Consider the following 26,865-nt stretch of genomic DNA (forward strand, 5'->3'; position numbering starts at 1 on the left):
TATATCTCGCGAGAGTTCTCACTTTATGTCTGACCTCATCCTCGCAATGAGGGTCCTATTCGAGCGCGCCCATTCCATAGACATGCTCGAATCTACCGGAGAGAACTGAGCTAGTCTCCGGTGACCCCGTAACAATCTCCCACTTGGTCATTGCACTATGCCTCCTTGGTTCTGAGGATTTAGGTCTGAGCACCCAGACTGTAGACCGTCCTACCCATCGTACCCGTAGCATCTGGCGTGCTTTGTGTAGCACTGTTGAGAGAATCGTCCGGGGCATATAGCCGACGAGACTGACCCACAAGTCAGAAGACCAGTATTGGTGGCGGTTCTATCTCTGCAAGTCTCGTACCCTCTCATTGGCCGAGTGAAAATTTTTCGTCCCTGATGGTCGTCCTTTCAGTGGGCTGAGAACGATAGAACGTTCTGTCGTGTGCTCAAGACGAAAACCCCCAAGGACCCACAAAGTGCCATAACCATGAGAAAGCAAAGTCTGATTGATAGATTTCAGCGACGAGCAATTGATCAATCTGATAAGATCCACTCGCCACCAAAGCTATCACCGTATCACTGGTTAGAAAACCCTTAAGTCGACGTATACAAGAGCTTGGCGCAGCTGTCCCAGTCTAGCCTCGAATTTCTTGGCGGCCCACTTCCATTGCTTGCTTGAATTTGTTCGGGTCCCATACTCGCAAGGTACGACCCCTTCGGGAGACGTGTTTGCTGTTCTAAACAACATTATTATGTTTCCATCAGACAATAGCGATGCTGTCCGGGCTTGGCATTGCTTGCATCATGAGTCATGGATTGCACGGAGCAAATCTGAGTAGCAGTATCGGCAGGCCTTCTCGACTAGGAAGGTGAGCTGAGCGGGCTTTTATTATGGTGAATTTTAGAATTAGCACTAAACATATTCTGTGCAGAGGGGAAATTTACCCTTTTTTGATCCCAGTAAATCCCACACATCGCTGTCGACGGGCTTCTACCGTTCCACTCCTAACCACAGGGAGCGGCTTCAGCAAAGCCAGAAACAGTTCGTCTTTCGATACCAAGATCCGCTCCCTTGTAATCTCTTGTGGTCCGGGCCGTACTGCACAGCATATCACATCAGCTCAGCCCATTTGCAGCTGGTCGCAGTACGCCAAGCCAAGCCATGTGGGCAAACCCTCCCTGGTGGGTCTTATCAACCGGCACGCGCGCTACCGGCTGTTTTGTATTGTACTATGTCTGACCAGATATCGGAGATGAGGTATTGGAACGAAGGGAGTTGGCGATCAGAGGGTGCATTGGTACTGCAGTATTCATTGTTTGCACTGTGTCTTGTAAAGGTCTTGGATCGAGATATTAGACGAAGAAAGACATAACCTGACCATGCATTGGGCTTCTTACATCAATCAATCGAAGGAACTATAGCCCGCTACTATGAAAACTGTCTCGAGCAGAGGATCAAGAAGAAGCTGGGCGAAATCAAGTAGGTATCGGCAAACAGGATGACGCGTCGCGGGATTAGTGGGCCTAATATGTGCCTGGATGCCTGATCATCCCGCTCGGCCTTGATTTCCTGTGCAAGCAATGCCTATGTATATCACTATGTCGGGCATGCAATGCGAGTCTGCTATTGATCGTCGCAGATAAAAGTGCGTCTCCCCAGTCGACCATGTCCGTTCTTTACCCAACAATACCTTCGTATCTTCACGAATACAATAGTACAATGCATCAATCCAGTCTTCTAGCGCTCATCACTGCTGCAGGAACCGTCACCTCTGCATTTGCGGCCCACAGCCCGCCACCCGAATCCGTCCAGAATGCCAACCACATCTTCAACGCCATCCACTCCTCCATGAGACAATGGGGCTCATCACTCAACCACAACGGAATGTCATTTTTCCTAGCGGAGATGCCAAAAGGAACCAAGCTCTACCACGGTGACGCTCACCTAGATCACATCACAGGGGTCCGGTGGATGGCCTTCGACCCCGAGCATGCGTTTGAGTTCGCGCGATCAGAACCGAAACGACCGGAGACACCGCCGAAGCTGTCAGGCTCCCAGCAGGTTATGGGCGAAGATCCAGATCGTCAAGCGGGAGAAGATGACGGCGGGTGGCTGCATACTTACACCACCGCCCGAGATCTTCGCCTCGTTTACATCGATGGTATGTCGGCCGGGAAGTCCAAAGTCGGGACTCTGGATTTACAGGATCGTGTGTTGTTCGAAGATAAGATCAGGGGTGGGGTGCTCCAGGAGAACGCGCGCGCAAAGGCTGTTTGCCGGATCGCAGCGGAGGAGTGGGATGGTCGGGTGGATGGTGTGATACGCATGGCTTCCGGGTTTGAGGTCATTCTCTGCAACTCGGAACAGAACCTGGAGCCTGTCCATGTAGCAAAAGTGAGGTCCTTCTCGGGTCCGAGGAAAGGAGGCAATGAGAAGAAAGGAGGAAAGCCGGTAGAGGTGCTTCAAGTGGTAAGGGCCAGGTACAATGGAATCGGCGGTGATCGGGTGCTTTTGAATTCCGACCATTTCGTCACGGCGTACAACCACTCCGTGGATCTGTTCCCGGACAACATCAAAGCTCCACGTCTAGATCATCTGCCTTTCGCAGAATTGGAACCCATCCGCAAGAGCCTGACGTCCCTCGTCATGACGCATGATGTCGAAGAAAGACAGGTCAATTGGCAAGCCGTCACCGATATGATCGTCCAGAAGTATGGCCACCCGCTGCGTAGTCTAGCTTCGGGCCACCATCATCACTTTGGCCTGCCCTCGCTGGTTGCCGATGTTGCACGCATCTGGAACACGTTCATCGATCAGGACAGACGAGATTTGGACCAAGAGACCGAGAGATGCGCAACTCAATTCATTCCTACCAATGCTGCTAATGATTCACTTGCTCATCGTGCAGCTTATACAGTCACCAAGCGGATCTGTGCTAGCTTGGTGGAGGTCCTGGAGGCCGACGAATACGATGCCGCAATTAGCACGCTGCGTTCTCTTGTGGACTATCTGAACTGGACTGTATGGAAGGAGTGCCATGGCTGTCATGATGATGAATTTTGCCAGATCCCAATCTGGCCCCAAGGATCGTGGGACGATTTCGAACACCCGCATTGTCGGAAAATCGAGTTGGCGTACCAGGGCAATAATGATTTTTGGGGACCTGTATGGAGATAATTAAAGCCCTAATAAGTGGTGCCCATACCTTGATAATCCACGTTACCGTCGCTGATTTATCGGCAATCTAAGTGCCTTTTCAATGTAATAATATGCTCTTGCTTTGTATCCTGCAAAATCCACATCCATCTCATCTTCCATCTCGTCTGGTAAGACGTTCCATCGCCGGCGGAAGGTGTTGGCGTAAGCTGGATTCGTGATTATGATGAAGATGGTGGACTCGTTAAGGTGATCGATATTGACAAGATGACTTGCGCAGATGGTAAAGCTAAAGAGGTGATTCGTCTGGAAGTGCGAGTGGAAGCTTTTATGAGAGAATTAGGTGATGGGATGGAATCAACAAACGCCATGTGCGCGCATTCATGTAGTGATATAAATCCGAAAAAATATGCTTTGAGAAAGAACACACCCACAAGCCCGCCTACTTAATACTCATCCGACTCAACCCCATCATCCCCCTCCTCATCCCCCGGGTGAGGCTCCCAAGGGAGCCGTGAATTCGTCTCCGGCCACCCAAACTCCTCATACCCCTCCGACCCATCCGACAGCTCATAATCATCATACTCAGGGAAGTCATCATCCTCATCATCCGACCCCTCCAGCATCTGAAGATACATCTCCTGCAACAGCTCACGGAACGCCTGCTCATGGCCGTCGGCGAGAGCCAGCCGCTCGCGCAACGGCTTGCGGGGCTCCCACTTGGCGGGCTCCATGATCTCCTCGGTATCGAACAGCGTATCGGCGAGGGTATTGGCAAAGAAGCCCATCAAGATCGTGCTGACGCCGAGCACATATTCCGTCGAGCAAGACCAGCCGGCCTCGTCGCGGGCGAGCCGCGTCGCCAGGCCCGCGACGTCCTTGGTGCGCAGCAGCTCTCCGAAGTCGCCCTCGGGCAGAGCGTCACCCACAGCGCAGTGGCGGATCAAAGCGCGCGTCTCGTCCCAGTCAACCGTGTGGCGGTCGCACAGTAGCATCAGCAGAATGGAGGTGGGGCAGTCGTTGTGGCGGTTCTGGCCCGCTAGCACCTCGGCGAACGCCTCGGTCTCGGCGTCCAGCCGGCCGTGGAACGGTGTCCAAAAAGCCTTGTGCCAGGGATCCTCGACCTTGGAGGAAGGGTGCTTGGCGGCTTCCTCTTGGATGCTGACCGGCAGGTACTTCAGGTACCGCTGGACGGCCCATACGCTATACAGGTTGTCGAGCTCCTCGCCCAGCTTGACCTTGGTGGCGAGGTCGAAGGAGATGTTGACGGGGCTGCCAGCTGTTGGCTCGAGAGACTGCTCGTATTGCTGCATGCGGATGGCGGCGTTGATGTTGCCTGAGTCCTCGAGGAGAGTCTCACATGCTTGCAGGTAGGCGTTGAGCTGCTCGTTGCCCTCCGCCGACAGCTGCAGGCCCGGGTGGTGCTGCAGGGCCTCGGCGTAGCTAAGACGCTCCTTCAGGCCTTTCTTGTTTGAGGTAGAAAGCTCCTTGTAGGGCGTCGGAGGGGCGAGGTAGCGGAGAGGATTCATTTTGGTTCTAGTCTCGTGGGTGGTTATTTTGTTGATCCTCCCCCGAGTTTGGCTCGCTGGCGGGAAAACAGGAGATGTGAAAGAATCTGTCGGTTCCCGCGTGCACGGGCCAGGATCCACTGCTCCAGGGACCGGTGGGCCGGGACTGATCCCACAAGAAAAGCTTAGGGGAAAGACACCGGACAACCTTGACAGAACAGTATATTATGGCAGTATACCAAACCAAAATCTATAGATACACCGTTGTTGCACCTCTACCCGATGCTGTTCTAGTTTTGTTATGGTCACATTATGTGAGCATCAGATAGGTCATTATCCTCTCGGAACAAGCAGTCTCCAGTATCACTCTCTAGAAAATGTCGACTAGTATATGCCAAGTAATTACCCACGGGCATACAATTGCACACTTTATTAATTACATAAACTGTATAAGTGACAGTACTGATGGTCCTAGTAGCAAGTTTAGTACAAGAATTCCCAATATCCTTTCTCAATGCTATTTCGTACCCCTGGGTTACAGTGATAGTTGCCGGGTTGCAGTCACCTTTATGCATATTATTGAATTCGCCCGAGCCCAGTTTTCCACCAGAATCCGTACCAATATCATTATTGAGGAGAATCAGGGAGGCTGTGTATGCCGCCAAATTTGGAAATATCTCTTTGCCCACCAGATAGTTCTCCCAGTGCAAGGTGTGGCGCAGCGAGTACAGTAAATAAAATGTAGAGGTACTTCAATGTTCTGTCCGCGTGAGAACCAACGGCTAAGTTGGAAAAGGGACGAGGCAAACGTGAATTTTACTATTCTATCGTTCTGGTGGGCCCAGGAGCGTGATAAATGACAGGTCGCCAGTATGACTGAATTCTGTATCGAATGTAAGACTACTTGGCAGTAGGGCAGCCTACATACCAACGGAGACTCAAGGGGCTATCTGTAGCGAACTATTCGCATTTGTAGGTCACGTGTTTATTGATGCTGCCAGCTGTCAAGAACCCTATATTCTCAGCCCTTACTCCCTTACTACATTCTTAACATTTGCTAACTTCATCCGATTCAATACGAAAGTGGCGGTAGAGCCTTCCGCTATGTTTGTACGACATTTGTCGTACACCTAAACAGACACGCTCTACTTACCATCACAATTTATTTGTCAGCGCCAAATGATTTCTCCTCTCCGCTGCGATGAAAGACTAGATATTACTGGAATAATAGCTGCTGTATGCATTGAAACTGTGCTTACTTTCGATTATTATCAAGTCAATTTGAAAGTCTCTGCATTCACATCACAATATAGGGAAAACCTCTCGGCAAGCTAGAGCAAAAACCTATATCGAGACTATTCGGTGTATCCAGCTTATAGTTGAGAATAGGCCACTGAGTCAACGAGCTGTGGCTGAGTTCGAGGAAAAACAGCGCTAAGTTTATTTTGGACCCCCCGCTCCATTGTCACATCCTCCGGCACAGGCACTGGTTGTTGCCCAGGAGCAGACAGTGGCACTATCAACCGCCGTAACTACCGCCGGCCTGGTAGTAGAGTAATGAGTTGTTTCAACCGCGCAGGTAGTACACACAGACGTCTTGGCCTCGTTGCAGCTTCCTTTACAGTCATCGGGGCCTGGGTTTTTCGGGTCGGGCGGTTTCGTGTCGCTCGGGTTCGTGGGTGGGTCTGCCGCGATTGCCTGCGTAGAAGCGAGAAGAATTGCGAACAAGAGGTGGAAGGTCTTCATTCTGGATGATGCTGAAGCATTTGGAAGGGGTCATTAGCTGGAAGAGTCGTGTGAAAGGGTTGCTTCGCACAGCTCTTACTGTTGATTATGGAATGGCTTTCGAATGACTTTCAAGGTTTCACAAAGAAGAGTTACTGTTTAAGCTGTTGAAGCAGGGATAAGAATTAAAAATTGCAGCTGGTACGAGGATTTAAGATGCTTTATATAGATTGAACATAGTATTGATCTGTAAACTCATTCAGTTGCCGTCTGCAATCGGCAAGTCTTCCTGAGTAGTGATGTCAACAGCAACTTACAGAGCAGGATTAGCTGCTACGGAGATGCATTGAACTACTCCAGTAATCAAGATACGTATGTCGTAATTACTATATCATATTGATGATCCGATGACTTCGATAGAATAGAACATTTTATCAATATCTTGAGATACACATGACCTCCTAGCCCATGTTATTGACGCATATGACATCCGTTTGCAGTGCTATACCAGGCTCAGCATAGGTAGATTGCAACGTTCTGTGATGTGAGGCTGGCCTGGGCCTCACAGTTCGTCCGCTTATGCTCCACCCTTACACCCACTGTTTTATGGCTTTAGAAGCAATCATGTATTCCCCCCTAAAAGATAAGAATAAAAAAATGAAAAGAAAAGCCGGTGAGTGGGCGAACTCTGATTTCATTAAGGTTTGATGAGTTGTAACCGTCATGAACCGGACCATGGGCGGGGTCAGGTATGATAGTGGGTGACTGAGCTCCTACCTTGTTGCGGTTGTAGAGTTGTATCCGTCATAGACCAGATCCCAGGCGGAACCGAGTATGATTGTGATTCATCGAGCTCTTATCTCATCAAAGTTTGGAAAGTTGTAGCCGTCATAGACCAGATCATGAAGGATGTAATGATGTCTCTGGGACATTCGATTTCATTAGAGAATAATTTTGTAGGTCCCTCAATTCACCGGCTTTGATTTCAAGATATAAGATATCGCATCACTTCCAGGAAACCAGTGAAGTTACGAAACAGGAGAGATAATCTTCAAAAGCTATACTTATCGTGCCTATACCTCTTCAGATCTCCTCCATCTTAGTCTTTCCTTCTGAGCTTCACCGGTCAGGGTTATTCATTATGTCTACCACCGAGGGGTACAAGTCGGGTCTTCCTGCGAAGAACGGCTATGAACCGACACCAGTTGAGGAGCTCAAGCCTTCCGCGAGCATGCAGCTCGTCCAGAAAGCAGACGACCTCCCTTCCAAGGTTGACTTCAGCCAAGAGATGTCTCCAATAAAAAATCAGAATCATCTCCCCTCTTGTGTCGCATTTGGTCTCCTCTCTGCCCTCGATCTAGTTCCTCAGACCATCGGCCTGACTGATGTTCACTCCGAGGCGTTTACTTGGTACTGGGCGCAAAAGCTCCAGGGCAAAACACCGAGCATCAACTCGGGAACCACTATTTCCAAAGCACTGGGAGCCTTGCTTGAGTACGGCAGTTGCTGGGAATCCAAGTATCCGTACCCAGGTAGCAGCCTCCCACCTCCCCCCGAGAATGCGCAGGCTCAGGCCTACGAGATGAGGGTGCGTTCTTATTCGTACCTCGGCGACCCCACGGACATGAATGCGGTCAAGACGCTCCTGGCGGCCGGAGTTCCTGTCGTGATTGGATTTCCCATGTATGGGAAGCCCGACTACTGGGAGAAGTGGATCTACAATGCCGACTCCACGAGCACAGGCTACGTGAACCTGCCACCGGATGACCCCCCACCAGCCCGTACCGACGGCCATGTAGTGACCTTGGTCGGATACGACGACAATGTGACACATTACGATGTTGCGAATAGCCGTACTGTCAAGGGATACTTCAAGTTCAAGAATTCCTGGGGTGCGGACAAGGGAGACAAGGGTTGGTACTACCTCCCATACGAATTCTTCAGGAATGTGGACACCGCACTGGTCTTCGAAACCCAGCAGACTCTTCTTCCCAACCCGCTCAAAAAGGTCGAGAGCGCAATCCGGACGACGACGTCGGAACGCTCGAAACTGATTGCGAGCCACTTTGATTGGATTGGTGAGCCTGGCGGGGAGTGAGCAGACACAGCAAGACGTGAGGGAACCCGTTATCAAAGTATTACACAAACGTAGTACGTTACTATTTCGATGATTTCATGTTCGAATCAATAAAAGTCGCTCTTTAAAAGGATGAATGACAAATGAAGTGAGTTAATTAGAGTGCAGATCCACAGTTTGAGTGGTGAGTTTGCAGTTGAGAACAAGGTTCGTACCCGACGGGAGCGAACTCCAATCCACAGTGACACATTTTTAAGACACTCGCTGGTCGGGCAAGGGTTGAGGTTTACCGGATCGAATATCCGACCTCGTTGGCCAATTAGAATTAGTCTGTTGGCGAACCTTACATAGTGGGATACTGACGGCCAGCAGCCAAGTACAGCTGGCCTAGCAGAGAAATACCAGGCTACCTAGTTGATTTTATTTCCGCAACCGGCGTACCATACCAGTACTATGTCTCGCGGGAAAGTGCATGTTGATTTGCACGTGATTCTGTAATAAGCGTGTTCCTGCGCGCCTGTGGGCTCGTCTTTTGAAAAGAGCAGAGGCCTGGTCACAAATCAGACAAATAAATGCAACCCATCCCAATGATTTATAGGCAGATGAGTCAGGCACTGCCGTAAACCGGGAAAAATGCGGCCGACCGTTCGGCGAAGGAGGTAGTCAGCGACAGGAATGAATACGTCTTTCTACCCCTAACAGTTCGAATTTCATTTAACAAAATATCTGATATCGATGCGCCGAGGACAAAGAATATTTTTAACGAATTCTAGAGCCAAGCCCAAAGCTGAATATTGTCGATCCCCGCGAGGGGCACGTTGAAGTGGGTAAATGAAGCATCGAAACCATCCATGCCCAATGCCAGCGGTTACAAAGTCTCGGTAAGATCGAACGCATCCTACGGGGTCCCTGACCTCCTGACGGGGTGCATTGTCACCCTTCATGATAGGATAAATAAATACTGTACCAGAGTACAGAAGTGTATGTTTTTAGATACAATTGACTATTGGGGCCTATGAGAATTGTCTGCGTTTCCAAATGTGTCTTAGCGACAGCACTCGTGCCCTTTGCCCCACTACTCGTATTCGAACCAGGACAAATGGTCAATACTAACATCTAGGGGTGACCGAGGTCAACCCAACCTGCGCCGCAGATTCTGGGAGAGTATCAAGATATCTTGGCTATTTGAAGTGTTTTCACTGTGCGTAGTATATCGAACTTGGTTATTGTGGTCCAGAATTCCTCCATTGGGTTTTTTATTATGGGTGACTTCTTATATCCATGGAGTCAGTTCAAAATTATTCGATGAAAGATGAGATCGCTCACCTCTTTACATACTAGGGCCATAGTGTATTTGAGTCGCCAGTATGGTAAAAGCACGCGAACAATAACGTTTCGCCAGTGCCTTGCTCGCGATCAGATTCTTTGCGGGGGGGCAATTCTCCGCGCGAAGATGGATATTATTGGCAGGAACGGACTTTGTTTAGTTTATTCTCTTCATCTCACTCGCCCACCAGGCCACTTATAGCATTCACTTCATGAACTGGGTTGCGAGAATATGTCGTGGATTGGCAAGGGATTATCACCGATAGTACTCCTATAAGATATAATAAAGAGCGAGCGTCATAATCCCAAGTTTCTTCAGTTTAGTGCATATTATGAAGAGTTATTCTAGATGCCAAGTCAAGCATTTATATAAACACTCCTAACCTCAAATATGATAAAAGAATTAGAGTTATTATGCTGGATTTGCTGGAAATTCTGATTAGCAACAGTCTAGCTTCTACACTAGCTCAATAACATCCAGCTTTTGTTCGCCCATAAGTAATAGAGCCTGGTTGAACCAGTGCTTCTCGGATTAACCGTGATATTAAAAATCAGAGGGAGCAAATCAGTGGTAAGGCTATGGACTTCATGTTTATTACTAATCTGCTAAGGATTATGCCGTGATAAGAGAAGAAAGTGGTTAAGGCCACAAGGCGATCTACCAGGAACGCAGTCGTTCTAGAAATTGTCTGGTTTGTTCAAGTACTGCCATTATTCTAGAAGATTTTCTAGTGCAATGCTCACCTAACTAAGTTATAAGTTACTAAGTCTTACTAATCATGATCGAAGTAACTACTGTGTACGATAGTTATAGGTATCGCATCAGGTAAGACCGGCGTATTGAACTAAGTACAGTACATCTTACACAACCCCCCAGCTTTAATGCGGGCCGCTCAATAAAGTAATGACACTAGCGTCTTGGCAGTGAGACCCAAAACCAAAAGTTATCAGTCTGTTGGTCAAGCCAATTTCAGAATCTACCGTAGCTCACCTGATTGACCAAGGGAACAACCGGTATTGCAGAGGAAGTGTTGCGAGGAATCGTTGATTTAATTCGATATCAAACCATCGCGGAGAATTGTGTTGTTGTGACAGCTGTCACTGTATGCTGAGTGGGAACTAATCCCGGCCCGATGGTGATCCCGCCCGCAGGGGTTACTGAACTCTATCCCACAAGTTCGCAGAAAAAGCAAATATTTTCGGCTTATATAACTTTCGCGCAAAGATCCGAGTGACAAGGAAACGCCCCAGACGAGTTGCTGGTACAGAGGAAAGCGAACTGATCATGAACCCTGAATTCGCAGCTTGCGGAGAAAATAATAGACAGGTGACAGACCAGGACGGCTAATAAAACCAGGACATCTGACAGGATTTTATCAGCTTTAACAAGAGACTTAGACACTAGACAGAGATAACCAAGTTAGCAAGAACTAAAGTACAGACACTAAAAGTAGGATAGTAGCTTTTCTACACTTAAAATAAGAAACTATAGGGAGAAATCTAAGCTCTTTGAACTAAGTTAGAGGTATGACTACTAAATAATCCTCTAAATAAATCCTAAATAGAATTAACTATAGATAATTTACTACTAGACTCCAAATAAATAATTCTATACTTTAGGAAAAAAACTTAATTGTATCTAAATTAATATTATATTAGCCCTGGATTAGAAGCTAAAACAAGATTCAACAAAAAATGCGACATGCTCCATGAAAGGGCCACTGTGGATTTGGCTAAACCGGCCAGATTGTGGGTACCGGTAGCAAATCTGACCGAGGCGGAGGCAATGAGATGGCTTCGAACATCTTGATTGACTCCGGAGTATCCATGATGTGGACCCCCGCGCAACCGGAGGATCAATTACGGACGTGCATCATCCCCACTGTTGCTTGTACAGGGTTCGATGCTAACCGGGGGACTTTAGGGGATTTATGACGTCGCGCCCCCCCGGGGCCTGCCTAAAGCAGATTGTCGACACAGTTCAGTTTCCACTAACAATTACTAGCATGAAGGATATTGTGAGTGTGTTTATAAAACTCATAGCGGCTCTTCTTCCTCATGCATTGCTCATGCTTTGTTAATATACCAAGCTACTTATGCTGCCTTTACTTAATCAGTGGATAATTCACTATCCAGCTATCGTTACCTTACTTCCTGGTCGCAAAAATCATTCATCTCACCTAACCGAAACGACCTGATAGACTTTCAACAACGTTACATATTGGATGTGAGCCAAGATTTCAACCGCTGTGGAAACTATGGCCTCAAGAAACGAATTTTAATGACCCTCCACTCCTGGCCCCGAGAAGTCAGAAAAGAAAGACTCTGGTCTAGAAGATTACGACCTAAGCCCTACCCGACGGCCCACCAACTTACATGCTGAAGATGCAGCATTGTCCCATGTCGATAGTGATTTGCGAGGCAAATTCCGTGGCGATGGAAAGCGCGAATTGACTGAGGATGACGCGTACGAGAGGCTCGGCTTCAGCTTCCATGGTACAAGAAGTGGACGATCCTAACTGTTATCTTTGTCGTTCAAATGTCCATGAACTTCAACAGCAGCACATACTCCAATGCCGTGGTACAGTTATCGGAACATTTCCATATCAGCCAGCAAGCGGCTCGAGCGGGTCAAATGATCTTTCTGGTGACCTACGCCTTTGGCTGCGAGCTATGGGCACCCTGGAGCGAAGAATTTGGTCGATGGCCGATCATGCGGCTGAGCCTTCTCTTTGTAAATACTTGGCAGATCCCCTGTGCCTTGGCACCTAACTTCGGCACTATGGTGGTTTGTTGCGGTCTCGGTGGACTTTTCTCAGCAGGGGGCTCCGTCACGCTAGGCATGACTGCCGATATGTGGGAGCCAGATGACCAGAGTTTTGCTGCGGCATATGTGGTCTTGAGCTCCGTCAGTGACACCACAATCAGACCCATATTCGGAGGTATGATGGAGCAATGGTTAAACTCGCGATGGAACTTTTGGATCCAGCTTATCTTCGGCGGTATCACCCAAGTTCTCCAGTGTTTCCTTGTTACTGAAACACGATCTACCATTCTATTAGATCGGGAAGCAAAACATCGGCGTATGACTAGCGAGGACCACAATGTTCATAGCCCCAACGAGCTCAAACCTTCTCGATTTGATGCCAAAGGAATTCTCCGGGTATGGCGCCGACCGTTCGAAATGTTTCTGCGCGAGTCTATTGTGCTCTTTCTGTCTCTTCTAAACAGCTTTTCGGATGAGCTAATCTTCACATGCATTGAGTCATTTTCTTTGGTCTTCAAGTGGTGGGGCTTCAATCCTTGGCAGGTAGGATTATGCTTCATCGCTATCGTCGTGGGGTATTTAGTTGCATATGCCATCTTCTTGCCCGATATTTACCGTCAACGTCTGATCCGACGTCGCGAGGGTGATACAGCTCGGGTAGCTGAGCGTCGGCTCTTGCTTCTATTTTCATCGCACCAGTAGAGACGATCGGACTCTTCGGTTTCGCCTGGACATCCATAGGCCCAGAGTATACTCATTGGATGGTGCCTCTAGTATTTGTTGTTCTGATTACTATCGCCAATTATGGCATCCACATGGCCACGATAGACTATATGGTCGCGGCTTATGGCGAGTATTCCGCGTCCGCTACCGGTGGCAACGGATTCGCACGAGATCTGCTCGCTGGTCTCTCCGCCATGTACGCGACCCCGATGTATACCAACATCGGAGGACGCTTTCACCATCAATGGGCTAGCACCATTTTTGCCTGTTTGGCCGGTTGGTGACCATCCCGATTTCCATATTCTATTGGAAGGGACCAGAAATTCGGGCTAGGAGCAAGTTCGCACAGAGCCTTGCGGCGGACAGGCAAAGGCACGCGACTGCACGTCGGACCAGTCAGCTCAGTGCGTCAAGAAAGGAGTCCCTGGCGTAGAGGTGTATGTCAGGCTTGCCCTTGGCCGACTCCCTGTATCCTATTTCATACCTGGTTGTATAGAATGGTAACTCGCATGTTCAATGTCGTTGCATGATTTTCCGTAGCATGTACCGTACATTACATGGTAGGAAATTAAAACTTGAGGTTCACACTACTTATGCCTAACGCAAATTCTAGATCGTAAGCTTGTTGCATTCATGTTTCCCTTTGCCTATTTGCCTGTTATAGGTCTGGGGCTCAGCGGAGGCCTGAGTTCGAGTCTTTGGCCGGCAGCCTCAACAGGCTAGCTTTCCGCTGAAATGTCTTGGTTTTGCATCGCCAATCTTTCTCCGCAGCTTGAAGCTTCGCTTCATATTTCTTGGCTGTTGTGCTTTCCAGGCATCTGACATGTCCTTGGTTTCTTCGCCTCAGCCACCCACTTCTTTCAAAATCATCACTAATGCAACACTCCATTATCCTGGAGCTTCGAGAGATGAGCAACAAGAGACACTTGTGTCTCATTCCTTAGCACAACTAAGAGTCATCTGCTGGGATGCAACGCTGCCAGCCGCACATAGTCGATATTACTTTTTTGCCACCTTTTCGAGACATGCAGTAGCTCGGATACGTCCCCGGCACCCCCGCACTGACGTTGTGCTGGTGGCCTGACAAAGCGGGGTAGCAAGGCTCAAGTTATGCTTGCTTCAGGAACATCGCCCGTCTTTGTCTCCCTTTTTGTTATCATAGGCCTGGCATGAACCAAGCTTTGCAGCCACAGACCACGAATTTTGAGTCAGTATTGAGACACCTGAACTACATACCCACAAACCAGAATCAAGCAAACGTCTTGCTTAGGGTAAGGATATAATTGCTTTTGGTATCTCATCATTCCTGCGTGCATGAGTCCTGCAGGTAAGACAACATGAGTCCATATGCTGAACAGCCGCGGGGCAGGAGTGACACAAGCCTTGGAGACTAAGGCAGTCATCCTGATGAACGGCACGTGTGACTTATTCTCCCTCCTCTCTGATGGTTTGTATATGCACCTAGCCGAGTTTGAGCTCCATCAACACCAATCAAGCAGCTAGTAGAACTATTTTCCCCTTTCGTTGATCGTTCGGATGCCTTCTTTGAGCCCCATCCTATGTTCTACCAAGCAGAAAAGATTGCTTCGGCGGCTAACTAGGTGATAACTGCCGGAACCTGAGTCAGGATAGAGTTATACTGGAAGCTGGAACTTAAGCCAGGACATCACCCTTGTGAAACATAATACGAGCGATCCGAACAATCCGGCCAACAAGATCCTTGGAGGGATCAGCGTGTCACTCTACCTGCAAGCATCCTTGTAACATCTTGCGGACCGTCAGCTTCGCTTGGGATGTAATGGCTGAGACCCGACACCACTACACTTCACAGTCCCTGCAACCGGCTGAACATCTTCTGCATGGGTCTATAATCAAGATACCTTGGATGAGAGATATCTCAACGACAAGGGGTTAGTCAGGCAACCAATCAAACCAGGAGTTTCCAGGAGCGACCCCTGATTATTGGATAGCACACTCTTCATGATCTTAGACAAACTTCAGAATATGAGACCTGCATCAATTCTGATTAATGGGCATGAGACAACTGTCTTCCCAGTCGGCCCAGGCTGACACTCTATGCTTTCCTTGACACACAAAGCGGCCTCGTGATTCAATGCAGGCTTGTCATGGGCCTTGCCAGATATTAGCAATTGACATATAAAAAGAGCGGGTTCCTCCACCATTAATCGAATCCCATCAGCCATCAATTTATAGAGGTCAAGCATCCAAGTATCAATCACTCAATTATCCACCATGGTTCTCTCCTTCATTTCTGTCTTGGCTCTAGCGACCCCCTTCGCAGCAGCCATTCTTCCTCCTTCTGTGCCCTCCACTCCCACCACTCTCGTTACCGCACCCAAAGTCTACAGCGCCGCAGACGCCGCAGCTCCTACTCCTACCCAGCCCGGTATCGCCGCAAGCTGCAACTCGTTCCACCTCGTTGCCAGTGGCGATAACTGCGCGAGTATCGCGACGGCAGCCGGCATCTCCCTGTCGGACTTCTATTCGTGGAACAGCAACGTCGGCAGCGGGTGCAATAATCTGTGGCTCGGGTACTATGTCTGCATCGGGGTGGGACCAACAACAACAACTACGACCACGACTACCACAGCAACTGCGGTGTCGACTCCCACTCCGGTTCAGACGGGCATGGTGAGCAACTGTAATGCCTTTTACTTGGTTGCGTCGGGCGATACGTGCACCACCGTTGCGACGAAAGAGGGAATCACTGTACAGAATATTGTCACTTGGAATCCGGCGGTGGGCACCGGGTGCACCAACATGTGGTACGGTTATTATATCTGTGTTGGGGTTTCAGGATGAGGCGGGCATGGGGAAATGTTCTGGAGGCAAGGAAGCTCTGCTCTTTGGCTGAGGAAGGGAAAGATACGTCAATACCTGCTATGAGTTGTTGCATGATTTGTATTTTCATGTTACACAAGGAATGAAATGGAAGTTGTTGATATCACTGGACATGGTTAAATTGAACAAAATAAATGGGATGACGAGTATCATGCTGCGTAGCCATGGTGATGAATGATTCAAACGTACAGTCTCGGAGGGAGTGACAACCCCCCGTGACCCGTTCTTATCCCAAGAAAGCACATCATGTCGGACTCAAGCTCAAGCATCGGGCCGAAGATTCATAGCGGATAACAGCGGAAGCAGCAATAATTTTGCAAGTGGTCGTCTCGGCCCCGATTCCGCTTCCGTTAGGAGCGGGGTCGCGGCATTCCATTCCGAAATCCCGCCCTAGCCAATTGCGCCCGTGCATTGATCATTCCAATCCAGGGTGAAAGTGCGGGGAACTTGGAACCCAACCCACTACGACACTGCAGTCAGTCGAGCTGCTGCATCCAACGAGAGCGCGCTTGGCCCCAAGCCATGCTGTCGGCCGGTCGGCCCATGACGCCAGTACCAGCTATTTCAAGGTCTTGTTGCATGTAGCGGTTCAGAGTATGTCACGATAAGCCGAGGAGAACCGCAGACAAGACGTATAAAGGTTCATTGAGACACCACCGTCGCAGCTTGAACATCCTTTCACTCCCATCCTCCACACAATGTCCATACAGACCCTTGCCCTGGCCGCCATCGCGGTGACATACTTCATTGTCCGCTACCTCAACCGCACCGACACCCCCAAGATCAAGGGCTTGCCTGAGATCCCAGGCGTACCTATATTCGGCAACCTCCTGCAATTAGGAGATCAACATGCTACAGTGACTCGAAAATGGGCGAAGAGATACGGTCCGGTCTTCCAGGTTCGGATGGGTAATCGGGTATGCGCTCGCGTGGGAATCACAGTTGGTACATACACGGAAGAGAACTGACCCAATACCTCCCTCCGCCAGCGCATCGTCTTCGCCAACAGCTTCGATTCTGTCCGCCAATTGTGGATCAAAGACCAATCCGCTCTGATCTCGCGCCCGACCTTTCACACCTTCCACAGCGTCGTGTCCAGCTCCCAGGGCTTCACGATCGGTACCTCCCCCTGGGACGAGTCCTGCAAGCGTCGACGCAAGGCGGCCGCCACCGCCTTGAACCGCCCCGCCGTGCAATCTTACATGCCAATCATCGACCTCGAGGCCACCGCCAGTATCAAGGAGTTGTTCGAGGACAGCAACGACGGCACCAAGGACATTAACCCGGTCGCATACTTTCAGCGTTTCGCGCTCAACACCAGCTTGACTCTGAACTACGGGTTCCGCATCAGCGGCAATGTGGACAATGAATTGCTGCATGAGATCTGCGACGTCGAGCGCGGGGTCTCCAACTTCCGAAGTACCAGCAACAACTGGCAGGACTATATCCCACTACTCCGTCTGTTTCCCAAGATGAACACCGAGGCAGAGTCGTTCCGGGTGCGCCGCGATAAGTATTTGACGTATTTGTTGGATATTCTCAAGGATCAGATTGCCAAGGGGACGGACAAGCCGTGCATTACGGGTAATATCCTGAAGGATCCGGAGGCCAAATTGAATGAAGGTGAGCGATTCCGCATGTCAGCGAGGACTTGAAATGGTGAACTGACGATTGGTAGCTGAGGTCAAATCAATCTGTCTGACCATGGTCTCCGCCGGTCTGGACACCGTGCCGGGGAATGTCATCATGGGTATCGCCTACCTCGCTTCTGAAGACGGTCAGCGTGTCCAGCAGACGGCCTACGAGGAAATCATGAAAGTGTATCCCGACGGCGACGCCTGGGAGAAGTGTCTTATGGAAGAGAAAGTGCCCTATGTGACGGCATTGGTCAAGGAGACCCTCCGCTTCTGGACCGTCATTCCCATCTGCTTGCCCCGTGAAAGCACCAAGGATATTGTCTACAACGGCGCGACCATTCCCGCGGGGACCACCTTCTTCATGGTAAATTGACGTTCCGCACCAGAATTACCTCATACTGATAGAGTAAACAGAATGCGTACGCAGCCGACTACGATGAAGAGCACTTCGACAAGCCTGAGCAGTTCCTACCTGAGCGGTATCTGGAAGTCGGCGAGGGAACCGGTACTCCTCACTACGGCTACGGTGCTGGGTCGCGCATGTGCGCTGGGTCGCATTTGGCTAACCGTGAGCTCTACACGGCATACATCCGGTTGATCACAGCGTTCAAGATGCAGCCTGCGAAAAACCCGTCGGACCGCCCTATCTTGGATGCGATCCAGTGCAATGCTATTCCTACGGCTTTGACGACGGAGCCCAAGCCCTTTAAGGTGGGCTTCAAGCCGAGAGATCCCGAGAAGCTGAAGCAGTGGATCAAGGATAGTGACGAGCGAACTAAGGATCTTTGAGCGCTATTTTGAGTAGAGTATCGATTTGATGATTAGACATGTTTGAATAGCTGCGCTTGGGAAAATTTATGAGTCTTGCAGAAGAAAGCGCTACTTCTCCCTTTGTACTTCAGAAAATCAGAATCCCACCTAGAGAGCATGAGTAATAAAGTAATGGACCTCCTTTTACCACCTTCCAACCGTGAATGGTAGGTGAATGCATATTAACTGAAAGTGGTCGAGATAAGCACCGCCGGCGCGAGCTCGGCCCATCTCATTGCCTCGGGTGCGGAATCCCCCGCACGGGATCTTCCGTCCTTCTGACCGCCACCGCGCCCGGCTTGGCCTGGCATTTCCCCGCGGCGCGGTCGGAGCCATCGTCTGTTTACCGTCGTGACCTCCGTCCTCTCCGCACTCGTTCTCGTATCTGCTTACGCTGACACCACGCCATCATGGATCCTCCATCCTTAAGCACTTGGGATCTCTCCCCTCCGACACACAAAGATGATTACGACGAGACGAATCCCCGTAAACGGCGGCGCAAGTACATCGCCAAAGCTTGGTAGGCGCATGGCCCTCCCCTTCCTCCACACCTCGAGCCTAACATGCGCGCAGCAACGAATGCAAACGCCGAAAGATCAAGTGCAATGGCGAGGCCCCGTGCCAGCGATGCGGTCGACAACGCGTCGACTGTATCTACGATAACCCCCCGCGTCAGATTAATGGGGATACAGACCAACAGTAGGCTCCGTCGTTTCTAGACCTGGGTGGACGATCAGCAAACTAACACATCCAGGGCCTATCTCGAGCAGCTCTGCAGCCAGATGAGCGCTATGCAGGAGCAGATCACGACCCTCTCAGCGGCTGTGACCACCCTGGCGCAGAGCAGCATCACGGCAAACGCCGCCATTGCGCGGTCCGACGTAGTCAACCAACGGCCGTTCCGTCGCCGGTCAACGGTCAGAGAAACCGCGTTCCAAGGCCCGACGACATCTGCGTTCAGTCTGCATCTCGCCAAATCGAATCTCCAACGCCAGGGAATCGTCGAGCAGAACGATGGCGCGGATGAAGCTGATGCAAACCACCCGCCCTCACCGCTGCCGTTGGGTTCGCCCGGGCAGGCGGCGTTGGATGCTCGTCTGGCTGGGGATCCGCTGTGGACGCTCGATAAAGTGGAGGCGACTCGGCTGTGCAGAGTGTATGAGGAGGAGATGGGCATCATGTATCCCGTCTTGGATCTGCAGGAGTTGCTGGATCAGGTTGAGGTGGTGTATGGGTCGGCGGAGGGTGGGTCCCGACCTTCGGGCTTCCAGCCTGTGCATACGGATGATGTGCAGATACTGCGGTTGGTCTTTGCGTGTGCGTTGACGGCTGAGGCGGCTGGGAGCAGCGAGCTGGCGATGCGGCTCTTTGAGAGTGTGCGCGAGGTGGCTGATAATTGCGTGTGGGGACCGCCTGATATCAAGAGTATCATTTTGTTAACGCTTGTCGTATGTAGGCACTCTGATGAAGAATTGGACCCAGCTAATGTGCTTCTAGGCTATGTTTTACTTCCAGATCGACGAGGAGATTCTGGCCTGGCGCATTGGCGGTATCGTCGAGCGCATGTGCCTTGAAAGGGGTCTTCACCGAAGGGAAACGCTCGCCCAGCCTGCGATTGTTGCAGCTGGTCGGGACCGCGTCCTCCGCCTGTTCTGGTCCATCTATATTCTCGACATTCGCTGGAGTTTCGGGACAGGTATGCCTTTTTCTCTCGAAGATAGCGACATCGACCCCTGGCTACCGGAGCCGGAGGAGAAAACTCCATATCTGCGTGTTATGATTCGGTATAGTCGCATCGCCGCTAAGGTGTGGAAGTTCATTTCTGCTTTTAACAATACCAACGAGATCAAGAAGGAAGAGATGAACTATCTAGACTGGCAGGTCCAGCAGTGGGTGGCGAACATTCCAGATGTGTTACGTCTCGAACAGCAGCAGACCTCGCCCACCTCGAAGACAGAGCTAAAGCCACCACGCAGTCTTCATCGCCTGCGGGCTCTCCTTTACCTCCGCTCGAATCAACTTCGCATGCTCATCCACCGACCTGTTCTTCATTCTGCTGCGCATATTGTGCGCTACCCCGCCGAGTCGCAGATGGTAGTTGACCTCGCGAAAGAAACGATCCAATTCATCACGCAGCTCAATGAGACGACGGATATCTACCGTCTCCAGCAGGTGACATTCAATTGGTTTCTTGTCTCGGCTGTTGCGGTGCTGTTCCTTGCTGTCACGCAGGCTCCGTCGCAGTTCAGCGGGCCCTGTCGCGAGGAGTTCTACTTGGCTCTGGAATTGATCAAGGGCTTCTCGACAAAGTCATATATTTCACTACGGCTGTGGAAGTCGATCCGGAGTTTGAGGAAGTTAGGTCCGCAGGTCATGCGTCAGCATCCGAAAGCGGGAGAGGCTGGGGTGGAAGGCGAGAAAGCAGCATTCGGTCCGACACAGCTGGAAGCCGAGCAAGCCAGCAGGGGAGGGCAGCCATCAGTGCAGTCGGCTGGCAGTATGCAGAGCCTCACGCCGGTGGATGGAGAGCAGATGACGAGGGAGTTGATGGAGTGGTTCGAGGCAGTTGGAAGTCTGGAAACTCAGATAATGGGCATGGGAGCACTGCCACCGCAACAGGAGCTTGATGGTTGGGGCAGAGGGGGACAGTATATAGTTGATTACGGAGGCGAGTTGTCAAGTGTGATGAAGGACTGCTTTTGAGCATTGGTATTTCCGCTACCCACAGAACAGACCATATTTACACGATGACAGTAAAGCACAGAACACAGCTATTGCTCGTCCTTCCAAAACACTCTTCCCTCGAACAACCGCCGGGCAGTGGAAAAGACCCGCCCGGATTTCAGAGCCCCGTCCTCGGCGAATGCAGCCCCAACTAACAAGTTTCCACTAGCATGGCCGATCGTGATCCCGGCCGCATCAATCATCTCTTTCCCATTCACGATCTGCGCAACGGTGCTCCCTTCCACCCTCGCCGCCGCAGCCAACGACAACGCAACCGTAATGGGAAGCGCCTTATGAGGCTGGCCCACCGAAAGTGCCCTAGCCACCAGATCCACTCTTTGCGGCGTCTGCTCTTTCTCGACCGAGCGCGCATCTTCTCCCGGTGCAGCCACCATACAGATCTTTGGAATACTGCCCGGCACAGCCTCCGGTGTCGACGCAATCCCCATCTCCACACCGGCCTGTCTCCGGATGCGATTCAGCTTCTCCAGCAACGGCAGATCGGCCGTCAGCTCATCCGGCGTCAAGTTCCCCCTCACACCAAGATCAGCCGCGCGCACAAAAACACACGGATTGCCAACGTCAATACACGTGGCCTCCACCTCCATCTTCTTTTCACCCCTAGTACCCTCCACCTTAACCTCAAAGACATCCACTTCCCGCCCAGTAGGCAGCAACGTCCCAGTCACCGAGCCCGCGGGATCCAGAAAATCCAATTGAATCCGCGCCGCCGAGCCGGTCACACCATCGATCTCAAAATCCCCACTCGTCGCCGCCTCAACCAGCCCCGGATCCATCTCAGATCTGACCACAGGAAACGTAGAATGAATGATCTTCCCCGTATTAGTATTATGAATCCTCACCGTCACCTCCCCTTCTTCCCCCACCCCCAGCAAAGCAGGCTTAAAAACCCCCGAATCAACCGCAAACGGCCCAATCGCCGCACTCATATTCCCACAGTTACTCGTATAATCCACATGATCATCCACGACCCCCAGCGAGACAAACGTATAATCCACATCCGCAGCCGGATGAGTCGGCGTCCCGCTGACGATACACACCTTCGAGAGACTGCTGATCCCCCCGCCCATGCCGTCCAGCTGGCGTTTGTGCGCCGCGTCCGGGCTACCGATTACCGCGCGGAAGATCGGGGCCCATGCTTCTTTGTTTTTGTTAGGTTTGGGGAGGTGCGCGCGGTCGAAGATCACGGCGCGGGAGGTGCCGCCGCGGTAGTAGGCTGCCGGGAGGGATTTTTGGGGTCTTCCTTTTGATTCTTTGGGAGTGGTTGTGAGGGGGCGGTGGGGGTGGATTTTGGGGGTTAAGGGTGGTGGTGGCTTTGGAGGGTGGCGGGGGAGGAGGGATTTGAGCATTTTTCTTTGGGTTTGTGGAGTGGTTATTATTGGGTTTTGGGATTTTGGGTTGGTGAGGTGAGGTAGGTCGATTGATAAGATAGCGTTTTTGATGATCATGGATGCATCGATGGAATGGGCTTTTTGTATATGAATGAGGATGTGGGGTCGGATCGTTCCGATGGATTTGTTTGTGGCGGTCGGATGGGGCCGATGCCGGTTGTTGATGCGGTGGTGCCGGTTTTCGGACTAATCGTTGTTGGTTCATGTATAATTGCTGATCGAGGGGGGTTTATTCTATGCGTGTATCTCACTTTAAAGCCCTTCAACGCAACACAATTTTGTTTAACAGTGGTCTGGATCTGATTGAAGAGGCTAGACCATGCTGTATTGGTCTGGCACAGTCTACGCTATGGCTGAGCTGCGGCGGCACAGCAGCTATTGTTTAGGGCACTTTCACCGCTGCAGTGGCTTGCGATAGGCATGCAGAGCGGGGTACCAGTATGGAAGGCGGTGGATGTATGCTATGTGCAGGAGACAGGTTGCAGCTCAGCCTCCTATACTTAACCTCGCATACAAACTTATAGTCTTGAAATATATTGAAATATAAAAGCTCAAAGTTGATTCTAAAGACCTGCATCCATTCTATTTGTAGACCAATCCAATCCAGCTACAATGCCAACCCAACCCGACGAAACCGGTCCCGATCCCCAACGAGTCAACACCAACCAAATCCTCAACAGCAGACACCAACTCCTCGAGAAACGCGGCGCAGGGCGCTACTCCACCGTCTGGCTAGCCAGAGACCAGAAGTCCGTCACCTTTCTCACCTTGCACCCACAGACAAACCCACTAACTGACCCCCATCCCCAGAGAATCATCCTACGTAGCGATCAAGATCCTCACCTCAGGCTGCTACGGCAGCGACCACGACATCTTCGAGCTGGAGATCCTGCGCCACCTGCGGCAAGCAAACCCCAACCATCCAGGCCACCGTCACATCCCCATCCTCCTCGATGACTTCACCCACGAAGACCCCGATGGCCACCACGTGTGTCTCGTGCTCGAACCCATGGCCGAAGACCTCAACAGCTTCTCCTTCTTCTTCGAGGGCGTCAAAATCCCAAGTCAGATCATGAAGCGCATCACGCGCCAGCTGCTCCTGGCGTTGGATTACGCGCATACCGCGGGGGTCATCCATACTGGTTCGGTTCCCTGCCAATCAATTCCTGCGCTTGATGGGCGATACTGACTGTATATGCAGACATCAAGCCCGACAACATCATGATTCGCCTCCGCGATCCATCCGTCATCGAGAAGTACCTGAGCCCTCCCAGATCGTTGTCCCTAGGCGAGGAGAACTTCAACGACCGCTCTGAGTTCATTCAGGTGCAGGTTGTGCTTGGCGATTGGGGGTCCGCTAGCTGGGTGTATCGGCATCTGACCGACTGGATCCAGCCGACCTTGCTCCGCGCGCCAGAGGTTATGCTGGGCGCGGAGTGGGGCACGGGGGTCGATATCTGGAACCTCGGCGCTTTGTTGCCGGAGTTGCTTGATGCGATTCGGTTGTTTAACGGAAGGGCGGAGAGGGGGAGGGGTGGGTATATGATGAAGCATCATTTGGAGGAAATTGAGGCGCTCTTTGGGGTGCCCCCGACGTGGTTGTTGGAGAAGGGCGATCAGGAGATTGTTTGGCGGTATTTGGATGAAGGGGGATCAGGAGATTGTTTGGCGGTACTTTGATGAAGGCGGTCGGATCCGGGATCCTGTGGAGCGGCCCCTGAAGTTGGGGATGTGGGTTGAGGTGATTGACGGGGCTGAGAAGGCGGAGTATCTTGATTTGCTTAGGGGGGTGTTGATGATTGATCCGGTGCGGCGGAGGAGTGCGCGGGAGTTACTGGGGATGGCGTGGCTTGCTGGCGAAGGAATCGCTTCTGATGACTTGTAATACTATATTGAGAAAGTAAGACCGAGTGCGCTGAAGAATGCAGAAGAAGGCGGTAGCTACCTGGCATGGCCCTCAATTCTGTTTACCACCTCTTCTCAACCACAGAGTCAAGACCACGAACACGGCTGATAGAAACATCACTGCGGCTCCGAATAGCCACGTTCCCTGATATTCCACCTGCGCACTATTTCTTGAACTTCTCGCTGCCCCCGCAATCGGATTCCCGACCAATGCCCCAAAGGCTGCAATTGTGTACGAGACCCCAATCCTTGCTCCCACCTCGGAGACATCGGACGTCAGATTGGCAATGATAGCGGGCGGAAGCGACACGATACTCCCCGAGACAAGCCCATAAATGGAAACGATGGCAATCAAGTCGGGAAGGGTAGTTGAGAAGCGCCAGAAGAATAGGATGAGGGAGGTAAAGAGACAGCCGGGGATTGCGAGGTGGAGACCTCCGTATCTGTTTGCCTGGTGTTAGAGGTATCGAATTGAATGATAGAGAATTTCCAATGAGCAGTGGCCTGGGAGTAAGGCGTGCACATACCGGTCAGCAAGCCAGTTGGACCCTATCCGTCCAAAAAGACTGGTCGCGTTCATGATGCTCAGTAGGTAAAATGCCATGTCATCGTCGACAGAGAGGTCGATGGCGTAGGCTTCGACATAGAAGAACGGGATGTAGGCAGCTGCCATCATCGTGGTAAATGCTGTATTACATCTTAGAGTGGGATGAGTGACAAGCGAGGGGGGAAGGCGGGCAGTACCAGCTGTGAAGGACAAAAGGCACGAGTCGTGAGTAAATTTGCGCCATTGCAGAGGCGCCCGCTTAACACGCCCCGGTCGCAGTCGCAATACAGCGCAGCACATAATCGATCCACCCAGCATCACGAAGGCTAGGACTCGCACAGCCCAGGGGAAGCCGATGGAGACTATCAGTCTGCGTAACATGATCGAGTACACGATACCCGCTAGATGTCTATTAGGATGCGATCCCAGCGAGACAAAGACCGACCATACCTAAACTACTTCCCGTAGCCGCAATTCCCGTAGCTAGCATGCGCTTGGTTGTGAAATAAAGTGGAAGAACAGCGACCGACGGAACAACCAACATGCCACTCCCAATGCCCACGCAAATACCTTGCGCAAGAAACACCTGCCAGTACTGCGTGCAGAGAGAGGTCATAAACATCCCGAAAACCTGCATGAAGCTTCCCACCACTACCAGCAGCCGGAGATGACCCTTGTCCATTATCGAGCCGACCGGAAGTCCGATCGCCATCATGAGGAACAGTTGTACTGAGCCGATCCATGCAATGGATGACGGGGAGTAGTGTGACAGGAGATCATTGGAGTAGTGCGTTTCGAAGACACCGTAGGAACTTGTGAGACCCCTGTTGTGGTAGAGGTAAGTCCGACTGAAGCAGATGACGAGATTATGGTAAACTGACAGACCAAGTGTTTGCGAATGCTAGCCAGCTTCCTAAGACTTGAAGCCAGGCCACAAGGCCGCCGTCCATGCGAGGGTTGGAGTGGTCTATCTGCTGAACTTCCATGGCTTCTTGAGCTCCCACAGTATTCACTGTCGCATGAGCTGCGTTGGGTTGACAGAAAGATGCTTGCCATGATATATGGCTTGTCGATCTCATCAATTCCGAGGAGGGGCTTTTTGAGTCCGATGCCGTACCCGAAGCCGGCGGAGATGCCATTACGAGCATGTATGCCGAGCTCGCTTGATAGGAGAACGCAATCGTGGAAGATTCTTAGCCTTTACAAGAGAGCATTAAATGGCGGACTGATTCCTAATTATACCATGAGTCAATAGATCAACCACAAATAATGCCAGAATGTGAATGTCCTACAGTGGACTGGAAGATCCACCCACTTAAATAGCAGTTTGGGCGCCACTGCCGACCCTTGCATGATCGGAACCGGCAGCGGAGACATACATATGACCGCATTGTTGCTTTTCTCGAGGCAATAACTTCGACGGGCATGGATCAACGGATGTCGTCAATAGTCTATGGAGGCCTTGCGGAGCCATCGTGCAGAAAGCTGGCGTTCATCTTGAATTACCCCTGCGCAAGCCTCGCAATATTCCATATGGGAAGCTCATGTAAGCTTCGATGCTCAGGAACTGCCAGAAGAAACCCGCCTCAGTTCATCTGAATATCTGCAGGCTAGTCAGGTGCAGTCTGTGCTTGCGAGTAGATCAACCCACCCAGTCTTAATTGATCCACAGATCTCTGTTACTGTGGGAGTTTGCA

At 51.1% G+C, this 26,865-nt stretch overlaps 11 protein-coding genes across 11 annotated transcripts; 7 read left to right on the forward strand and 4 right to left on the reverse strand.

The window, feature by feature from the left end:
• Positions 1 to 1,708: 1,708 nt before the first annotated feature.
• Positions 1,709 to 3,166, forward strand: BO97DRAFT_347816 (uncharacterized protein; the record flags this gene model as incomplete). The annotated part of the gene is made up of 1 exon (XM_025691863.1): positions 1,709 to 3,166. The coding sequence occupies one exon, from the start codon at positions 1,709 to 1,711 to the stop codon at positions 3,164 to 3,166; it is 1,458 nt and encodes a 485-aa protein (XP_025550344.1).
• Positions 3,167 to 3,501: 335 nt separating this feature from the next.
• On the reverse strand, positions 3,502 to 4,726 carry BO97DRAFT_106875 (uncharacterized protein). Its single transcript, XM_025689876.1, has one exon. It carries the CDS (start codon positions 4,672 to 4,674, stop codon positions 3,592 to 3,594), a length of 1,083 nt encoding a protein of 360 aa, XP_025550345.1. The 5' UTR covers positions 4,675 to 4,726; the 3' UTR covers positions 3,502 to 3,591.
• Positions 4,727 to 6,040: 1,314 nt separating this feature from the next.
• BO97DRAFT_406412 (uncharacterized protein) lies at positions 6,041 to 6,542 on the reverse strand. Its single transcript, XM_025695414.1, has 2 exons — positions 6,479 to 6,542; positions 6,041 to 6,410 (listed from the first exon to the last, which is right to left on the reverse strand). The coding sequence occupies exon 2, from the start codon at positions 6,397 to 6,399 to the stop codon at positions 6,094 to 6,096; it is 306 nt and encodes a 101-aa protein (XP_025550346.1). The 5' UTR covers positions 6,400 to 6,410; positions 6,479 to 6,542; the 3' UTR covers positions 6,041 to 6,093.
• Positions 6,543 to 7,519: 977 nt separating this feature from the next.
• BO97DRAFT_425820 (cysteine proteinase) lies at positions 7,520 to 8,476 on the forward strand (the record flags this gene model as incomplete). Its single annotated transcript, XM_025697097.1, has 1 exon — positions 7,520 to 8,476. The coding sequence occupies one exon, from the start codon at positions 7,520 to 7,522 to the stop codon at positions 8,474 to 8,476; it is 957 nt and encodes a 318-aa protein (XP_025550347.1).
• Positions 8,477 to 11,787: 3,311 nt separating this feature from the next.
• BO97DRAFT_435482 (MFS general substrate transporter) lies at positions 11,788 to 13,704 on the forward strand (the record flags this gene model as incomplete). The annotated part of the gene is made up of 5 exons (XM_025697726.1): positions 11,788 to 11,803; positions 12,116 to 12,211; positions 12,256 to 13,215; positions 13,248 to 13,547; positions 13,592 to 13,704. The coding sequence occupies 5 exons, from the start codon at positions 11,788 to 11,790 to the stop codon at positions 13,702 to 13,704; spliced, it is 1,485 nt and encodes a 494-aa protein (XP_025550348.1).
• Positions 13,705 to 15,470: 1,766 nt separating this feature from the next.
• On the forward strand, positions 15,471 to 16,240 carry BO97DRAFT_406413 (uncharacterized protein). Its single transcript, XM_025695415.1, has one exon. It carries the CDS (start codon positions 15,525 to 15,527, stop codon positions 16,092 to 16,094), a length of 570 nt encoding a protein of 189 aa, XP_025550349.1. The 5' UTR covers positions 15,471 to 15,524; the 3' UTR covers positions 16,095 to 16,240.
• A 399-nt stretch (positions 16,241 to 16,639) lies between these two features.
• BO97DRAFT_371177 (cytochrome P450) lies at positions 16,640 to 18,688 on the forward strand. Its single transcript, XM_025692803.1, has 4 exons — positions 16,640 to 17,050; positions 17,123 to 17,756; positions 17,812 to 18,134; positions 18,185 to 18,688. Exons 1-4 carry the CDS (start codon positions 16,832 to 16,834, stop codon positions 18,557 to 18,559), a joined length of 1,551 nt encoding a protein of 516 aa, XP_025550350.1. The 5' UTR covers positions 16,640 to 16,831; the 3' UTR covers positions 18,560 to 18,688.
• Positions 18,689 to 18,955: 267 nt separating this feature from the next.
• On the forward strand, positions 18,956 to 21,347 carry BO97DRAFT_392773 (putative C6 transcription factor). The gene is made up of 4 exons (XM_025693886.1): positions 18,956 to 19,100; positions 19,154 to 19,279; positions 19,335 to 20,028; positions 20,078 to 21,347. Exons 1-4 carry the CDS (start codon positions 18,991 to 18,993, stop codon positions 21,281 to 21,283), a joined length of 2,136 nt encoding a protein of 711 aa, XP_025550351.1. The 5' UTR covers positions 18,956 to 18,990; the 3' UTR covers positions 21,284 to 21,347.
• Positions 21,348 to 21,351: 4 nt separating this feature from the next.
• Positions 21,352 to 22,674, reverse strand: BO97DRAFT_392777 (DUF453 domain protein; the record flags this gene model as incomplete). The annotated part of the gene is made up of 1 exon (XM_025693887.1): positions 21,352 to 22,674. One exon carries the CDS (start codon positions 22,672 to 22,674, stop codon positions 21,352 to 21,354), a length of 1,323 nt encoding a protein of 440 aa, XP_025550352.1.
• A 643-nt stretch (positions 22,675 to 23,317) lies between these two features.
• Positions 23,318 to 24,601, forward strand: BO97DRAFT_471223 (kinase-like protein; the record flags this gene model as incomplete). The annotated part of the gene is made up of 4 exons (XM_025700029.1): positions 23,318 to 23,465; positions 23,527 to 23,858; positions 23,918 to 24,342; positions 24,374 to 24,601. Exons 1-4 carry the CDS (start codon positions 23,329 to 23,331, stop codon positions 24,599 to 24,601), a joined length of 1,122 nt encoding a protein of 373 aa, XP_025550353.1. The 5' UTR covers positions 23,318 to 23,328.
• A 72-nt stretch (positions 24,602 to 24,673) lies between these two features.
• Positions 24,674 to 26,118, reverse strand: BO97DRAFT_471224 (MFS general substrate transporter; the record flags this gene model as incomplete). Its single annotated transcript, XM_025700030.1, has 5 exons — positions 24,674 to 25,064; positions 25,149 to 25,308; positions 25,366 to 25,569; positions 25,619 to 25,992; positions 26,054 to 26,118. The coding sequence occupies 5 exons, from the start codon at positions 26,116 to 26,118 to the stop codon at positions 24,674 to 24,676; spliced, it is 1,194 nt and encodes a 397-aa protein (XP_025550354.1).
• Positions 26,119 to 26,865: the final 747 nt, after the last annotated feature.

This window comes from Aspergillus homomorphus (assembly GCF_003184865.1).
Source record: "Aspergillus homomorphus CBS 101889 unplaced genomic scaffold BO97scaffold_24, whole genome shotgun sequence".
In the NCBI taxonomy this organism is placed as follows: Eukaryota; Fungi; Ascomycota; class Eurotiomycetes; order Eurotiales; family Aspergillaceae; genus Aspergillus; species Aspergillus homomorphus.

Coding starts and splice junctions, on each gene's coding strand:
- BO97DRAFT_106875 (XM_025689876.1), bottom strand. CDS start 4,674: ATGAATCCTCTCCGCTACCTCGCCCCTCCGACGCCCTACAAGGAGCTT.
- BO97DRAFT_406412 (XM_025695414.1), bottom strand. CDS start 6,399: ATGAAGACCTTCCACCTCTTGTTCGCAATTCTTCTCGCTTCTACGCAG.
- BO97DRAFT_406413 (XM_025695415.1), top strand. CDS start 15,525: ATGGTTCTCTCCTTCATTTCTGTCTTGGCTCTAGCGACCCCCTTCGCA.
- BO97DRAFT_371177 (XM_025692803.1), top strand. CDS start 16,832: ATGTCCATACAGACCCTTGCCCTGGCCGCCATCGCGGTGACATACTTC. Junction 17,757..17,811: donor GGAGGCCAAATTGAATGAAG/GTGAGCGATTCC, acceptor GACGATTGGTAG/CTGAGGTCAAATCAATCTGT. Junction 18,135..18,184: donor CGGGGACCACCTTCTTCATG/GTAAATTGACGT, acceptor TAGAGTAAACAG/AATGCGTACGCAGCCGACTA.
- BO97DRAFT_392773 (XM_025693886.1), top strand. CDS start 18,991: ATGGATCCTCCATCCTTAAGCACTTGGGATCTCTCCCCTCCGACACAC. Junction 19,101..19,153: donor AAGTACATCGCCAAAGCTTG/GTAGGCGCATGG, acceptor ACATGCGCGCAG/CAACGAATGCAAACGCCGAA. Junction 19,280..19,334: donor AATGGGGATACAGACCAACA/GTAGGCTCCGTC, acceptor TAACACATCCAG/GGCCTATCTCGAGCAGCTCT.